Source organism: Syngnathus scovelli, chromosome 7 (assembly GCF_024217435.2).
Source record: "Syngnathus scovelli strain Florida chromosome 7, RoL_Ssco_1.2, whole genome shotgun sequence".
Classification (NCBI taxonomy): domain Eukaryota; kingdom Metazoa; phylum Chordata; class Actinopteri; order Syngnathiformes; family Syngnathidae; genus Syngnathus; species Syngnathus scovelli.
In genome coordinates this window covers 1,692,399-1,710,118 of record NC_090853.1, presented here as the reverse complement: position 1 = coordinate 1,710,118, position 17,720 = coordinate 1,692,399, and the positions used below count along the sequence as shown (strand labels likewise).

Genomic DNA, 17,720 nt, shown 5'->3' with positions numbered 1-17,720 from the left:
TCTTTGATGCCCCCACCCTCCCTTCTCCGCCGAGCCGTCTCTCCTGTCATCTCCATTTTTTTTTTCCTCCCCTTGCCCTCAATTTCATCCTTTCATCTCTCCACTTCGCTCATTCCTTGAAGAAAGCTACGTATCGGAGGTGCCATCCATTTTCTGCCCAACCCCCCCACCACCCTCTGGCGGGCAGGAAGTGGGCCCTCAGACAGGAAGGGGGCTATAAAACACTGACGTACAGGAAATGCAAACGGGACAGCTCATCGTTGTCTTAAAAATCGGGCTCATAATAAACAAGGGCAGTCTGTCGTGATCAGAGCGAGGAGGAAAAAGTAATGGCAACGGCAGCTCACCTGTGAGACGAAAGAAACTTCCGTCGCTTAAAAAGATGCGAGATTACAATCGTCGCATTTGTTAACAAATATTTCCTCGGGCGCTTTAGTTTTTTTTCTTGTGTGTATCAAATTAGAGACTTTTCAAAGTGTTTCAAAGAACACAATTGTGTCCCTTTGAATTTTGAAATAGCACAAACCAAGATAACCTCATTTAACACACGCTTTTGACATATTTGACTTAATTTGGCATCACAAGATAACATTTTACATTCAGAAAACATCTGGCAGCTATTTTTTTTTCTTTTAATCATTCATTACTGCCAGCTTGTGTTTCGGACATATATAAATATATATTTTTTTTAATTCCAAATGGGTTTTTATTAAACGAGGAAGTGGCCCATTACAATTAATTATGAATGCTAATCTCAAGCATATCAAATCGAGTTATTTCGAGCCAATAAAAGGACCCGTGTGTAACATTAAATCCAGACGGGACGGTTGGAGTAGTTCGCGGTGACAGAAAATAGCAAGTCTGAGGTGGCAGATTCCAATCAAGGTAAGTGGCACAGCCATGGGAGAAATCAGCCATTGTTTTACTTTCCAATCCGACATTCATCTAAAAAGAGCCCAACGCAACACCAAAACGGGTTGATTAAACTGATGACGAGCGAAAAATGAAATGAGCCGCAGTGCAAAATCGAATCAAAAATATCACATGGTCATCCGGGATTGAAATCTCAAAACACACACCTCTCCTTCTCTGCATAGTCGTTGTGCAACTGGAGCTGCGTTTCTTGTGCCAGGTTCTCTGCTTGGTTCTTCAGCGACTGCTCGTATTCGCGGATTTTTTCCTTCAAGGCCTTGATGGTCACCTCTGCGGGGGGCGAGAAGCACGAGTCAGCAGTTTGACAGGCAATGTAGAAAATTGGGTTGGGAGGAAAAACTAATATTTTTTTTTTATATAATTCCAGCCAAAATTTAAACCGATCACTGCATCACTTGAACAGCAACTGCTTGACTCCCTTTTGGTGTTCCTACCTTGGCCACCTGGGGGCAGTGTCATGAATAGAGCCAGTGACATGAGACACCTCAGCTCCTAATAGTAATTTGCTGAGGATAAAGAATCCATGTCAAATCTGGTGACAGCTAACTTTCGAAAATATCAACACAACAAACCAAAAGACACAAGTATATATATGTAGTACTTGTCCGAGGTCACATCTCCAGCGTGAGCCACTGCACATTTCTATATGCGTTTGTCCTCCTGCCCATCGGAAACAAATGGAGGGCACACTCGTGTTCTCCGAGAGCAGACACGGCGTATTCATTAAGACTGCATTAGTGCCGCAACTCGCTGACGGCCGAGCTTGGCACGGGGCGGCCCGGAAATAAATCTAACACATAACTGGAGTAATAAATAGGCCTCTTGTGTATGTGTGTGGATTTCTCAGAGAAAGATATAAATGCCCGGGACGGTGATAAAGAGCATTGCAGCCTTTGACTGAGAGCTCTTAGCACGCATGTGTGTGTGTGTGTGTGTGTGTGTGTGTGTGTGTGTTGGTGCGCGCGTGCCTGTGATTTAAACTCCGGTCTCACTACTCTGACACATAATCAATAGAGGAGAGTCCCCTCAGAGCCCTCTTAGCCCTTAACTGCTTAACTGAACTTTAAACATTTAGGTTGCAAGGATCAATGGCCCCTGCGCCATTTGTATGTGTGTGTGTGTGTTTAACAGGAGTGGGAGTTCCACGGCCCGTTTTGGGGTTTAAATATCCCCCCCATCTATTGAGGCGGGAAGGAGGGATAAAGGATGAGGGAACAGAAAAATCAATGGCGGAATGGAACCCTGCCGTTATCGAGCTGCTCCAATTAACCCTCGCTGTGAAAAAGGGAGATTCCAAAACATTCCCCGCGCCCTCCAGCCCCTCCCTCCCCCCTCCCCCAGACTTGAAATTAAACCACTTTTACAAGTCCTTCTTGCTCATCTCCGCCTTTGTCACTTTTTCCATCTTTCTTTACCCCGAGGTAGCCTGTCGTTTTTTATTCATGAAAATGTGCCACATGTTCTTTCCCCCTGAAAACCTAATTGGAAGAGTAAAACCTTGTACATTTTGTGCTTTCAATAATGCACGAGGCGTTCAAATATTTCCAAATGTGGATTAAAAATGTCTGCCGCGCAGGTTTCTCTCCGCTGTGAAACGATCATCAACCTAAGTTGCGAGCGCTAATGCAAAAGGAACACTTGATTCTATTCACATTAGCGCCGCGTCGGCTCGTCGGGCCATCTATTTTTAATTATGATTGCAACCATTTCCAAATCACACTCAAGATTTATAACGACGCAATTCAAAGTGGCACACGGCTCTTGAGTTGCTTGTGATGTCAGGATAGATTATTTATTTCAAAATCTGATTAACAGGCTCCCTGGTGATACTTTTGCCTTTCATCATCTTCATGTGTTGTGAAAGGCAATATTGCCCCGCCCCCTTCCCTGACTGTCTTTAATGCTAGCAGGTTAACAGTTGAAAGCAATAGGGCGGAAGCCTTAAATAAAATAAAAGTCGGGACGCATGAACATGAGAAGATCCATAAGAAGACATTTTTACACGGTAGCAATTCTAACCTTGATTTTTGACCTCTGCAAACTCTTTGTTGTAGTCCTCCAGTGTCTCCCGGAGTTTGGTGTTCTCCGTCTCAATGTCGTGCATCCTCTGGAGCTTCAGCTGCAGCTGCTGAGCCAGCTCCAGCACAGGTACGGGATCTGCCACAGGAGTAGGCGCACACCATTTAACACGCGGCGCAAAACAGATTACAACAACGGCAAAAAGCGCATTCAGCGGGCCTCGGGAGGACTAACGTTTGCCCCCCCTCTGAAGTGTCCTTGAGCAAGGCGATGAATCTCTAACGGCTGCGGGAACATTATTTTGGCGCTGACCGTGACCTCTGCCCGTCCTCCGGAGAACCGCCGGTGCCATCAAGGACAAAATAATACCGCAAGTGCTAGCGTTATAATGGCGGCGGCGGGCTAACAAGTGACTGCAACAGTAAACGTGTAAATTGATGGTAATAAGTACAAGAAGTGAAATGCGATTAAAATCTAAATAAATGTAAATTTAATTACACTGTACATTAAAACAACAATTACCAATCAGTCTCAAGCCTGGCCTGTTGAGTGGCGTGGGTGTCAGCTAATGAGAGTGTAGCGCTAGCTAGCGTGTTGAGTTACTCCGGGTGAGTTGTGGCCACCGGCGGCTCGTGAATTAACGCGCTTATTACGTGTTATTTTATTACCGTTTGCTCAAATGAAGGGACTGACAGTAGACCGGCGGCTGTGTCTATTTTTTGGGTCATTAGAATGCGTTTGAAATGCCCATGCTAGGCTATTTTAAATTAGCCGACATCGTTATCATCCGCGATTGTGTACCCGCTGTTGTCTCAGCGAAGCTCCGAGGCACCGGTTTCGCTTGAACCTTTGATTTAGTAATCATATTATTCACGTTATTCAAATAATCAGCGTACGTAGCTCTAGTTCCATCTCATTTTTTCTCGTTGGGACTTTTAGCTTATTACCGCGCGCAACGTATAACTGCTTAAATGAAATTTAGAACAAACATTAATACATAATCCTGACTGAATGACACAGCGGCAAATGTGACTGCGCTCATGTCGCGATGGAGCGGCTAGCCGCTAGCGATGCCCACGAACATCAATATACCCCGCAAAAAGCGAGAAAACGGGAGGAAAGGAAGAAAGACAACTTTCTGCAGGCATCTCCCCCAACATGTCTGAATAATACACAGTCAGTGTGATGAAGAGAGAGAGCCCTGTCAGTCAGGCCAATCACTTCTGATTGGTGCTCATGGGTGGCAGACTGGTGACAGGCAGCCAAGAGACGCGGGCGACGCTCATCAGCATGCCAGCGAAAAGAGCACTTTGTGTGTGTGTGCGTGCGTGTGTGTGCGCTGCAGATAAGAGGAACTGACAGCTTACAGCTGGGGGTAAGGCCTGTGTGTGTGTGTGTGTGTGTGCGCGCCTCGTGTCTGACACAGTTAGATATCTTAACTATGCTAATGAGAGATCAGCGGAGAACGATTGGAGAATTTCATGCTGATTCCGTGCCGTCAAGGTGACACGCCGTGCGGGGCGACGCTACGTGGGCACGCACGAGTGTATGTGTGTGTGTGTGATCACGTGAGCTGCTCGCACAAACAAAAACATTAAGAAGCATAACCAGACACCCCGGATGGAGGAGACTCGTATCTCCCTCCGAGTCGGCGCCCTTGAAATGTAACTTTCTCTGTCTTATCAAACTGTTGTCCTTCACGTACCCCCTCATCACCCCCCCCCCCCCTCCTTCAGATCTACTGTACGGCCAGTTGGAAGCAGTTTGACTTGTGGGCCACTGGTGCTAAACGTTCTCGCCAGACACCTTTAATCTACAGCAGAGCGCACTGGGCTTGACTAACCAGGCCTTGAGCTGATAGAAGACAGAACAAAACACGCTGTTTCCACTTTCAAGACTGCCGCATTAGTCAGGCTGCTGCTGCTTGCTGCTGTGCACACTCGCGTGTGTGTGTGCGTGTGTGTGCATTACATCATTGTCTCGCTGCGAGTTAAGAATAGCCCCCGTCAGTGCCGCCGCTGACTTATTGGGAGCAGTACAATCCAAAGATATTACTGTAGGTCTAACCGTGTGGGAATACCATGACCTCCTTACGCTATAGATGAACTTGACGCCTCGCGTTGCGACATACGTGGCCCCCTTCGGGGGCCCCCCCCTCGTGGAAGCGGAAACTCTGCTACCGGCGACGGCGCCGCGTGTCCCTCTTCGACCTCGACCGCGCTGACTGCTCATATACGTCGCGGCGGCTCCACAAGCACGAGGACTTTTTTTTCTTTTTTTTTTTTAAGAGCTCTTCAAAGTCAACACCAGTGATGAGATCTCATGTGGACATATTAGGGCGCTGCGGCACGCCTGGATGCACCGCCGAGGAGCACCGGAGGGATGGTGTCGTGCTTTTTTTTCCCCTTCCTCATCTGTTGGTGCCGCATGCATGCGTGAAATGGTCGTGACGACATTTTTATAGCTGCCTCACGTGTCCGGATCGACTTAATATAATAAGACGAGGAGACGGCTTACCTGGGACATCGATTATTTTCTTGTACACGTTTAAGAAGGCGGCCTCTGCTTCTTTACTCCTCTTACTCAAGGCGTCGATCTGTATTGGAAAAAGAGAAATGAAGGGTTAGCAGGTTCGCGACACCTCAGATGTTCGTGTGGTGTGAGATTGTGTTTAAAAAAAAAAAAAGGTTTCCTCCAAGGTGTAGAGTTGAGTTTCTGTTTTCCTAAATGTAGTCGTAACCTACTTTCCAATAAAAATGCAACATTGCCGACTCAGTATTGGTTTAGTTGATGATAACTGCACCTCTGTACTTGTACTTTGACAAAAAAAAAAAGTGCCGATACTACAAAACCGACACCGGTATCTGTGGAGATTATTTTAGGGTAAGCAGAGATGACAACACTTTGTTAGATAACGGCAAGCTCTGCAAAATGGAGGATGAATTCCAACTGGGCAGCCCCGTCATAATTCTAAAAGACTAACAACAGGGGTGCGTGTGTTTTTTCCTTTTCAAACCCTAACCCCGAACTAAACAGCAGCATAACTTTGATTTAAAATAAGTTACGGTGAATGTGTCGGATCCGGATCTAATTTAACGAACCGTTCTTTGTGTAATTAGACTTGCCGGGCTTGTTATTAGAGAAACAATTTTATTTTGAGATCACCTCCAAAATCTTTGTCATTGCATGGCACAATAAAATTGAACAATATCGAATATTACACGAGTAAAACGTTACAAATGATAAGAAGGCGCTACTGGCAGCATTCATGTGACCACGCCTCAAGTTTCCTCAAGGGGAAAAACTCAAAAAGGTCACTTAAGCGACCATTTTGGTCGCCATCTCAAGCCCGGACGTCGCAAAATGGAAGTCGCCTGCAAAATAATTAAAGTAGGGTTGTGTCTAGGTTGCGGTTATGGACTTTGTCACGTAGCCTTTGCAGCCTTGTCTACCAGGCCTACAAAGCTCACCAGATTCCGGTTTCCAGTCCCTAATGGCAGCTTAGCGAGCGAAACAAACCTGTATCGCTGGGTGGTTTCGTCGCCGTCTGCCCTGACTGCGTGTTGGTATGTTGCGTGTAACCACAGTTGTTGTGTTTCCTTCCCGTGCAGTCGGCTCAGCTGTTCGGGCGGCGATGGACGCGTTCCGTTTGTGTCTGTCTATCTGTCCGGAGCGAGTGCAAGTGTGCTCGTATCCCCCTCCAGCACGCTGACATCATTAAACAGCTGGCTCAGTCTTTCCAGCCACAGCGGGGGCAGATTATTCAGTCGGCTCTTAGCGGCAATACAGCGGCGGATCCATTACCGACGCGGCCATTAGCGCGAGAGGGACGCCGCATGCCTTTCCATCCCCGATATTAATCGAAATGGACAGCAGGAGAATGGATCCGGGAGGGATTAATTCCAAAAATCGTACAAGAGACGCTTAACACGCTTGTCGATGGCGAAACGGCGATAGAGAAAGCGAGCCGGCGACACGTCTGAAGTCGAAATGGAGGGGAACAGATGCCAAATAAAGACTTTCAGATGTTGCTACTGTAACTGGGCAGCGCTACAGCTAACTCAGACTAAACAGGCATGTGTTTCTCTTCCAGCTCCGCAAGAAGAAAAAAAATAGAATGGAGACAAAAGCCTCGAGAAGTCCAAATATTAAGTCTTCACATTCCCGGCCAAACCAGTAGCGTTGTCGATGGGTGGTTAAGAAGTTCTCGCCATTGTAAACAAAGTGGGATACATGTAATTCAGCCTGTGCTCCGATGGGAACCTAATAAATCTCCTCACATGGCTTTGATTCATCTCGAGATTTTTTTTAGCCGCAAAACATCTGGCCCTGGGTCGGTTGATGCCAGCAGCCCTCCCTCCCTCCCTCCCTCCATTATTCCGCTCTTTCCAATTCTCCCTCTTGTCACTTCCATGTTCTCATCCATTCTTTTTTTTTAAAGCATCAATCTTTGTCACATGCTTCTCTTGTTTCACGCGTAAGCTCCGGATAGACAGGTTTGACGTGTCTCACACACACACAGACACACACACTGGCACAAACACAGTGTCCTGCTGTTATTATAGAGTACAGTATGTAATTGTCCCATGACGCTATCCCGTGCATGTACTTTGCCCTCATGGTGCGAGTGATTGGGGTCGTCAGTTGCACGACCGACCGCTAATGGGAGATTACGGATGCTGCCGACTAATACTGCTAACACGGCATGATCAAACCTCTTCAACACTGTGCACTCACTGGCCTCAATATTAGCAAAAAAAAAAAAGACAGCAACTACTGTATGAAATGATAACGCTCACTTTGATTGATCCCAAGGTAAGTAGTAAGTCATTTAATCCCCGACGCTTGTACGAGTTTGTTATTGTCTGTGAATCAAACGCTCAAACTATCTTTTCTGCCAAAGTGTCAATCAAAACGCCTTCATTTTCTCTGCTCATGGACAACCACACAAATATCTACTAAAAAAAATTTAATGGGATGTATAGGGGGGGTGCATACTCCGAAAGTGATACACATTATCTTCCAGAGGCGGTGAAGGAAGACAGCTGCATGACTGTACAATGACGGGGCCAAGGTCAGTGGTACGGCAGCTTTATATAGCCCGACATGGGAGGCAGGAAATAGACGTTTAATGTAGGACACACCCTACAGTTAGAGGCAGGTTAACTGCAGGACCAGAGCCATTAGAAGACCACCCAGGATTTGCAAATACAACCCTTGCGGTTCCCGAACTGCCGCGTGCTCCGCCAATCCCGATCACATCTGCTCTTGCATCCCCCCCCGTATACCCGCCCGCTTGCTTGCTCGCACGCACGTACACTCAAAACAAATGAAGTGACACAAATGACATCGAGAGAAAAGCTGGCAACTGCAAAAAAAAAAAGGGGGGGGTGCCGAGTGTACATCCGCACGTACTGTACGTCGGCACCCTTGGGCCACCGTCACTCAGCAGCACCTCACTCCACTATCACTGTGTGAAGGGCATCGGGCCCACCTGAGTGGTTTGTGCGTCTATGTGTGTGTGGGGGTTGTGTGTGTGTGTGTGGGCCCCACTGGAGTCTGATAAGGGGAGGCTATGGGAAGCAGAGACTGAAGCCTTGGATAATGGAAAAGCTTATCTGATCGATGGACCAACAAGGAACACTGAACACACACACACACACAATCGTGAGGCCTTGCGGAAACGGTACAGTTTATTGGTAATAATTACGACCCGCAGGCATCCACCTTTTCCGAGCGCCGCACTTCAAAGTTGTGTCTGGAACCGACGACATCCAGACGCTTGCCGGAGGACGAGTAAAGGAAGACGTGGCGCTGTCTTGTCCTCCATCAAAAAAAACGCTTGAGGGGGGGTAAGCAAACAAAGCCCGGGCTAAAAATTACACACTCCCGGCGCGTCTCATGTCGTGGCACGCCGGCAGAGCAGAATAGTCGACTGATTGATGGGCTCGCTCCCAGACCGGTGCGGGTGTACAGTATTATCTCAATAATCGCACGATAATGTCTCCCCGGCTGGCCGACCACCCAGCGAGCGACCGGTTTCGTCAGGCCGTGCACGTCGAGGTGTGTCGACGAGGGGAGAGCGGTGGAAACAGCTGACAAAACCCCAATTACTTCGCTGCGCTTTCTTCGCTCTAAATAGACTGCGGATTCATCAGCGCTGGAGTCGCTTTGAATTATGGCTGCCTTTTTTTTTGTTTTGTTTTTTCAGCACAACCGCTGGCTGTGGTGGCTGCCCCGACCAAGGCAAGAATATGGAAAGTAACCCGGTGTTAAACTGTAATATTCGATAGCCGGTAGCACAACAGCCCTGCCACTATCTATTGCCGTGATTTGGATCGTGTGTGTGTGTGTGTGTGTGTGTTTGCTAGGAGGAGAGTTAGCCGCGGCAAATGTCCACCCACTCCATCCCCAAATAATGCCCGAGTCCAAAACAGCCGCTTCCACTCTTACCCTCGCTCATATATGGGAGTGAACTGGGAATGCTAAGAGGAGGATGGGGGGGGGGGGGGGGGGGGGGGGGGGAGGGTGGAGTCAGCATGGAAATAGGGCAAAATGATGGAGGAGGCGTGCAAGTGTGGGAGTGTGATATAAGCACACACGCACGCAAAGTCATCTCTTATAGGTCAAGGTACATGCAAATGTAAGCGGCGAGGAGGGGGTGAAACGTAACATTGAAATAAAAGAAACGAAACGAAGAGCGATGGCCTGCCGTCGACCCTTTCGACAAAAACAAGCCGGTCAGACGTGCGGAAAAATAAACAAAATCGGAGGAAATGGCGTCGGGTGAGTTGCTAAAGCCGGGGGTTTTATGATGTTTCTTTTTTTTCTCCGTTGCAGGATGCAATTTAAACACACCCCCGGGCGACGGGACTTCATGAATAGGACAGGAAAATCAAGGGGAGGAGAAAAAAGTGGGAGGGGAAATGAGATCGTGGTGAGAGAAAGACGAGAAGGTGTGTGTGTGGGGATGACGGGGAAGACTACAAGCAAGTGAAGTCAGCGCGGCTGTTAAAATGGCGTCTTGTGAGCGTTTAATGAGCATGTTTATCACAAGAGTAATGGCAAGCACTCACCTCTCCTTGGAAGCTCTTGAGCAAAGGGGCGACTTGTTTCCTAAAGTCCTGGGAGAAAAAAAAAATGGAGGAAGGTTAGTCAGCCTTCTTGAAATTTAAATTACAAACAAGTTTCCATGTCCACTCTCACGCCAGCCAATCAGGAAAGAGCGCTACACAACGTGTGAGAGTGATGAGCATGAGACCAGGTTGGCACCCTGGGGTGCCCTGATGGACCAGGCTTCTCATAAGAGCAGGTGCAGCACCACCTGGGCCACCCAGAGGCGCTCCGAGTGCGTGCGAGGCGCTACCATAAGTAGCTAAGTAGGCCTTTCACTTCATGCAAATTGTCTCCATTTGGATTTTTCTTTTTTTTTTTTTATTTCACTGTACAGCGACTGCTTTTCATAGCGCTCGAGTCCCATTGCATGACTTTCCGGTGCGAGTCAGCGGTTTCTGATTAGATAGCCAGTGGAGTGGCCGTGTATCAGGGGAACATGCAAATCACCGTGCTGTTAGCCTCCGTGCTAGACGGACTGAACTGGAGCGTACGGTTAAAAAAAAAAAAAAAAAAAAAGTGCAGCAGAGGAGGACATTTTGTACAGGAACATTTGATTTGCACACACGCTCAATAAAATAAAAAAGTGACTAATGATGATGTGAAGTGGGGCGACAGGGAAACCACGTATCCCAAACTGACCCGGGGAACAGCGTCTGGCCAAATCCTGGGTCGGACCAGACAGGCTGAGGACGGGTCGCGACCTTGCTGACCCGACTCTATTGTTACCTCATCAGGGGTCGCCGTGGCTGTTTGTCTGGACCAATTCAATATTCCCCTGCCAGGGATAATGACCTTCACCCCCACCCCCCCTCCCTCCCTTTCAAACACACGCAAGATAAGCAGACACAAAACAAACACCCGCGCGTAGCAGACGAGAGCGTCTCCTCTCATTTGCGATGGATTCTGATTAGATCCTAATTTCCCTTTTAGAAATCCGCCGCTCGTTCGGTTTGTCTTCAATGACTTTCAACTTCCCGCATACATTATTGACGTACAATAAACCTAGAAAACGTCTGGGTAACGCTCGAGTCGCCCAACTTTGTTCAAATAAACTTCTGATGACCCCCCCCCAAATTTTTTGAATAAAAGCGCCAGCTGAACAATGGCAGAATAATTGAAACAATAATAACAGATTTGAAAATGAAATTTTAATAAAAGAAAACAAAAGCACGTTCCGAACCTTTTCCGGTCCCCTAAACCCCCGTTTGGTCATTTCTCCAGCGCGTCGCCCCATTGGCCCCCTCCACTTTCAAAGATTTATGACCATATAACATAACAATGCGCACACACACACACTGGTCAATCTGTGTGTGTGTGTGGAGGAGGAGGCAAAGGAGATGGATGGCTGGTGTGTGAGCTGCCGGTAGACAGCAGACAGGCCAGCCCAAGGAAGCCTCTGGGGAATATGGAACTCCCATTCGCTGTCTGTCTGCCCCGCAGCCAAACACAAAAACGTGTGCGCATGTGCACCCGCAAACACACACACACACACACACGAGAGTTTGCTTTACTACCGTCGCCTCTGGCTAGCAATCTTTGGGGCATTTTTACAACCATCACCAAGCTTTTCTAAAAGGTTGGTAGAGGAGCCTTGACTAACTAAAAGGGGAATTAAGAACAGAATGAATAATTTAGACCACACGCACGCACGCACAAAAATCAGCATGTCAGTCCAAATGAATAATGAAAACTTTGTTTTTTTTTACGCCGCATTTCTTTGCACTACTTTCAAAAATGCTACAAAAGCCATGTGTGCGTCGCTGCGCAGTTCACAGCGAGTACAGCTCAGCAGACGAAAGACGGTCGACGTGGGCCCCGCTCTCCCGCTCGCTAAATTATGGATCAGAGACGGACTCCCGCTCGGCTTAATGCAGTCTGATCTGATGTGACTGTGATCCGCGCTGACTGGTGTGGACCGTAAAGAGCTGACGGGCTGGCTCCACAACGGGCCGCACAGATGTGAGGGACACAATCGGGGCATTTTTCGGTGTCATCGAACTTTACGAAGCAGCCTTTTTTTTTTTTTTTGCAAGTGTTGTGCCTTTCAGTGGCGTTACAGGCTTGTAATGAATCCTGTGGCTCGACTCGGATTCCTCCTCCGCATACCGGGGAGATGCCAGGGGCCACGCAGACGCCAGAGGAGCCTTCCTAAATCATGGCCTTGTTACACTGATGAATGTCTTTGCCCAGATATCTGCCTCCATGTGTGAGTGTGTGTGTGTGTTTATTGTGCGATTGTAACACCCCTCCCCTTAAGCATGTGTGCCTTTCCTTCTGCAACATTTTAAAATGATATTGGAGATGAGTGTGGAGCCTGGAGTTGAATTGGCGGAAACAAAGGAAGCTACAAAATCCAACATCTTGCATCTGGTCTAATTTGGAGACTGAAATTGGGGGCTCAACCAATAAAGGCCAATGCAGATTCCAATGTTTGGCAGAACAAAATTATTCCTCGGACGATTCATATAAAAACGATAAAATGAATAAAATATAGATTTTTTTGGGTCTCTTAACACTTACAAAATAAATAAATGTTCTGCCTGTAATTCATACAACTGCTGTAGAATTATTTGTATTTATTTCTGTATGGGTTAAAAAAAAAAAATCGGTAAAAATCATCCGATCTCTGCCAATTTTAGAATAGCTAATATTGGACGATTAAATCGGCCGGCAGATGAATCGGTCGCACTATATTTGAAACAGTTGATGATCAATTAAAAAATAAAAAAAAAGACGTCAGCATTTTACCACAACATCACTTGACCTAATTTTATCGAGCATCAAAGTTAATTGTGTTTTTTTTTTTATTTGGGTTTTTTTTTTGCAGCGATGGCAATTAGAAAAAAAATTAAGGCCGTTAAATGAGAACTCGTATCTCCAAAAATTCTATTCTGGGCGACCTTTGCAGCATGATGTTACCTCATGAATTTTTGGGGGGCAAAAAAGAGTTACACAAGCATTCAAAAATCACTTTCACGCAATATGAATAAAGCCACAAAAATAATCCGCACATGACACCTCAAAACTACAAAGCGCACATGCTAACCAGTACCGCTAATCCATTCCAATCCAACATCCCGGCGTCACGGAACAGGTTGTATCCAACTTTTGGAAGGCTCCTCTCCAGTTTCCTCTGGAGGCTCATCTAACCAAAGCGAGTTGCGCTCCGAGCTAAAGTCAATAGCGGCAATCTTCACCCCGTGTTAACCATAATAGGCCTGCGATCAACTCCGCCGAGAGTTGACAATTTTCTATCCGCCGCCGACTGCCTTCATCCATAATTCATTGGCCCATCAATAATTCACTGTGGTGACATTAGCAATAATAACACAACAATACTTTTTGTTTCCGCGTGTGAAAAAAAAATGCGTTGCCCGGGTAACAGAGATGAAACAAATATTCCCAGGAGGGCAGATGGGAACACAGAATTCCCTCTTGATCCCGCTTAGTAGCGTTGTCACACTCTCCGCCTCGCTCCCTCGCTCTTGCGGTCACACACACACACTCACGGACCGCACTTTCTGCACGCATAAAAAACTAGGTCAGATAATACAAACCCCTGAGGGGTTTTCTGTTTTGTCTCTTTAGGATTTCAGGGAAACTAATGGAGAGACTATTTTTGGGAGCCAAGCCCACATCTCGGCATTTCTTCCTCCTCTTCCTCTGCCGCGCTTTCGCTTTAAATCATCACGTTTAGGAAGAAGAGGCAAGAAAGGATGGCCGGCCGACACGAGGACGAGCGCACGCTCACCTCTGGTGTGTTCTTTTTGAACTCGCGGCTAAGGTCGATGAGCTTCTTCCGGGACTGTTCGCTCTCATCCTGTCTGTTGGCGAGCTGTGTGGCGGTGGCGTCGAGTTCTTTCTGCAACACAAAGGCGACAGAATTTAAAAAAAAAAAGATTTTAAGAGGCAGAAGAGGTGAGGAATTGAATCAAAACGATTAGAGCATTTGTTGGCTTTTTTTAAACGGCTAAATGTGGTTCGTTTGGACAATGGCACCAAAAATAGGTCATGGGAGTTTATTTTTAAGACACACGGTAAGCATTTTTCCGCCTTGTCAGTTTGAAAATCATTTCCTGGTCAAATCGGTGAACGGCGTTGGTGAGAGCGGAACGACGACCGTGCGTATCCCGCCAGGGGAGAAAGAGAAAAAAAAACGCAGAGTAAGCCAACCGACACAATCACTTGCCACTGTGCGAGCTTTTGGCAAAACGCTTTTCCCGGCAATTATCGACCCCGCCCGACAACGGCGCCAATCCGCACGCGCCGCCGTCTTCGTCGCGTCCATCCCGCGTTATTATTAAGAGTTATTTACAGGCGCTCGTTCCGGATGATGATTCGCTGAGAGCTGACATTAACAAGACGTTGAAGGCCTTATAAAGATCGTATCTTGCCGTGCTCGGATTGTGTTGCTGTTGGATTCTTGCCCTCTGTCACGCTCCCCCCCCCCCTCCCTCTCTCCACTCATCATCCAAACGGCAGTACTCCTCCGTTAAAATTCTTCTCCTCCCCCCCCCTCGTCCTCCTCCACGTCCTGTGAGGCCGCCCACCCCTGAGAGTGATTAAACGCTGCTGAAGGGCCGTTATGCTAACTAACACACTAATCATTTAATACACACATTACCACAGGGGCCCTTGTGGCTCCGTCTGCTGACAAGGTCCCAAAACACACTCACGCACGCACACATTGCCCACCTCCCACGATAACACTCAAGAAATAGTGTGATCGAGTACTAATGAGAAGCTTTTCCCTCCCTCCATCAACATGAAGTCAAATTCCCCAAGTGGATGTGATCGTGTTTTATCTACAAACCACGGAGAGGAAGGAAAAAAAAAATAGCCCAATAACGGAAGTTGGTCAAGCGTTGCTGTAGCAGTTAATGCAGCAGCAGCATGGGACAAAAAAAAAAAAAGAGGAGGGGGGGGAGAAAAAAAAAAGCTCAATTCGTGCTCTCGTTGCCCGTGGAGCGGTTGATGTAGCAGCCTGTCTGCCCGTGGCCATGGAGCAGCTGCTCTGTGTGTTAGTCAATTCGAGCGTGTGCAGGGGCTTGTATGCCTGATTTAAAAAAAAAAAAAAAAAAAAAAAAATTGAGGACTATAATAAATTTTAATCACATTACATTTGATGTCAAAAAAGATGGATGTACTGGTAAAATCGTGCAAAATCAGCGGGAAGATTATTTAACAACCAATTGCCGATTAATCGATGCATCGATTAGTCAGTTCACCCTTTCTAAATATGACACACACAGGTGACTTCAAATTGGTCGTGTAGTGGTTTTCGGTTTCGCCTCGGTTCCCACCACCCCTCTTTGACTGACCCTGAAATATAAAAAAAAAAATTCAGTTGAAATCCTAAAAGGCTGACATAAATAGCAACAAGTATTTTGCGCGCAGCACAAGGAGAGCATTTTGAAAATATCGAATCCCTCTGCGAGTATGTTGTGTAAATATTGAACATCCCCGCGACAAAACAAGAAGGCTCCAACGAGAGCGAGACGCTGTGAATTGTCAGCAGTGTTGGAATTTGTTACGCTCAGGTTTTTTTTTATTTTTAACCACAACCACTAAAGATGCAGTTTTACAGAGTATACGAGGGGGGGGGGGGGATCAATCAGCGTATTTCAGTCAAAGTGAAGTTTGCGGTTTAAAGAAGAACAAATGACGGGAAGTTAAGCTAAAGCAAGGCACACGCAGCCCAACACGATAAATTTGGCTCGATCGTTGCTACCTGTTAAAGACTTCCAATATGGCGCTTACGAAGCTCAATACAACATTGGCATGTGAACAGGAATCCATAAAACAGCCTTTTTTTTTTTTTTTTTAAAAAACACAGCTGTTGCCGTGACAACGTGTTTTCAAAACGGTAAATATTTGTCCATTTGATGAGAGCAAACAAATAACTCATTCACTACCAGTGACGGATATAAACGTCAAGGTTTTATTTTAACTGGGCTGTCAGGGAATGAGTTAATTATTCTGTTTCATTTTCCTGGTGACTAAATGATTCTGGCGATGATCATGAGTAAAAAGTAGACTTTAGTTGATTTCAAGAGAAGTCAGAGTAAAAGTAAGCATGGAGAAATTGACGGAATCAAACTGGTAGTCCGTACAAAATCATTTACAAGGATCGGTTTCTAGGAAAAACTGAAAATGTCCCACTTCTGACGCTTCGGTTGTGCTTTGAAGGGGGGGGGGGGGTCACGTGCGACGCATGACAACCTCTCCGATAGCCTGCAAACATCTTACCAAAAATATTCTGGCCGTTAAGCTAAATAAACACATCGCACATGAAAAGAGGATTGATCGGATTCCAAGTGGGTGCGTAATTATGATCTGGGTTGAAAATGTGTGTGGAGAGGAGGGGGGGGGGGGGGAACAGACCCTCATACATGGTCGGGTTTTGTCTATGCAGCAAAGTCTTTGCCCACATCAGCACACACGGGCAGACTTTACACTCATCTTGCTGATAGAGCGTAACATCCCAAAGTGCGCAATTCCCGCTGTTCTTCCACATCACATCTTGGTGACCACGAGGGAGTCGGCACGATACATTGACACACAGAAAAGAAATCGTTTTATTCCATCATCTGTACAAAATCGGTCCCGGGGTGAGTCGATGACCAAAAATGTTTTTTTTTGTTAATACTGACAAGCAACATAAATAGTTCAATAAATGATGGTAAACATTTTGAAATTCTAAGAGTGATGGCGGGCCAGTCGATAAAGCAACCCGATCTGCGATCACAATGTTACGGCCTAAAAAGACGTAAAGCGTAAAATCGATACAAATACGAACGTCTTGTATGTTTATGCTGACGATACACAAACTCTCATTTAGAAAAACTTTTGAAAACACGGTTTCACTGACACAAGTGCGGTGAAGATAGATCAGAGCGTAGACGAAGAGCAGAGACGATTATATAATCGTCCAACAATCAAAATTCTAAAACAAGCTCTCGTCTGCATTTAATTATAGCCACGAGCGCTACGTCCAAAATACAGTACAACCACAACGCCCTAAAAGCCATACAGTTTGAAAAAGTGTTTTTCCTGGGGAACAATACGGCTCAGGAAGTTAAAGTCACGAGACTTTTGCGAGAACCAAAACAAAGAAATGACAGACTGAGGTTGCAACTTAATTGATTTCAAATTTGGACTGAAGTTCACATCGGGCTACGGCGGTTCCTGTCCCGGTTCGTTTGGCCGTCTGGTCAGCTGTGAAGACCATCGGAACAGCTTGCCGACATTCCCTAGAGAGACTTCTAACGCCGACTTGGCCGAGTCGCCTCCCCGCCCGCTGCTCGACACGCGTGTGCTCGCACATGAATGCACAGACGAGCCGCCGCGCTAAGTTGGGGCGCCCGGTCCTTTCACTTTTAGACCCTGGCTAGCATGTTTCTGCTAGCATTGACGCTAAAGAGCATCCCTGATCACCATCACGGGTAAATAAATCTTATTACAGCTAACCATCAGAACAAGGAAGAACATTTAAGCGCTCAAAATCACTCCAATGAGCCACAAGTGACGATACAGCTCGATTAAATAAACGGGAGGCAGCCCGATCAGGCCTTTCCGATTATGCCAATCATATTGACGACCGTTGAAATGAGATAAGCGGACGGCTGGCTATCCTTACTTTGTGGAATTTC

At 46.6% G+C, this 17,720-nt stretch overlaps 1 protein-coding gene across 3 annotated transcripts in view; it reads right to left on the bottom strand.

Moving 5' to 3' along the window:
• Positions 1-17,720, bottom strand: part of cux1b (cut-like homeobox 1b) — a 52,738-nt gene that overhangs the window by 22,074 nt on the left and 12,944 nt on the right. For all 3 annotated transcript variants that reach the window (XM_049726574.1, XM_049726572.1, XM_049726575.1), the window contains exons 2-6: positions 13,820-13,930; positions 10,029-10,076; positions 5,470-5,548; positions 2,953-3,090; positions 1,080-1,203 (exon numbers count right to left, since the gene is read on the bottom strand). In XM_049726574.1, coding sequence (XP_049582531.1) covers positions 1,080-1,203; positions 2,953-3,090; positions 5,470-5,548; positions 10,029-10,076; positions 13,820-13,930 — 500 coding nt within the window. The remainder of the gene's footprint in view (positions 1-1,079; positions 1,204-2,952; positions 3,091-5,469; positions 5,549-10,028; positions 10,077-13,819; positions 13,931-17,720) is intronic.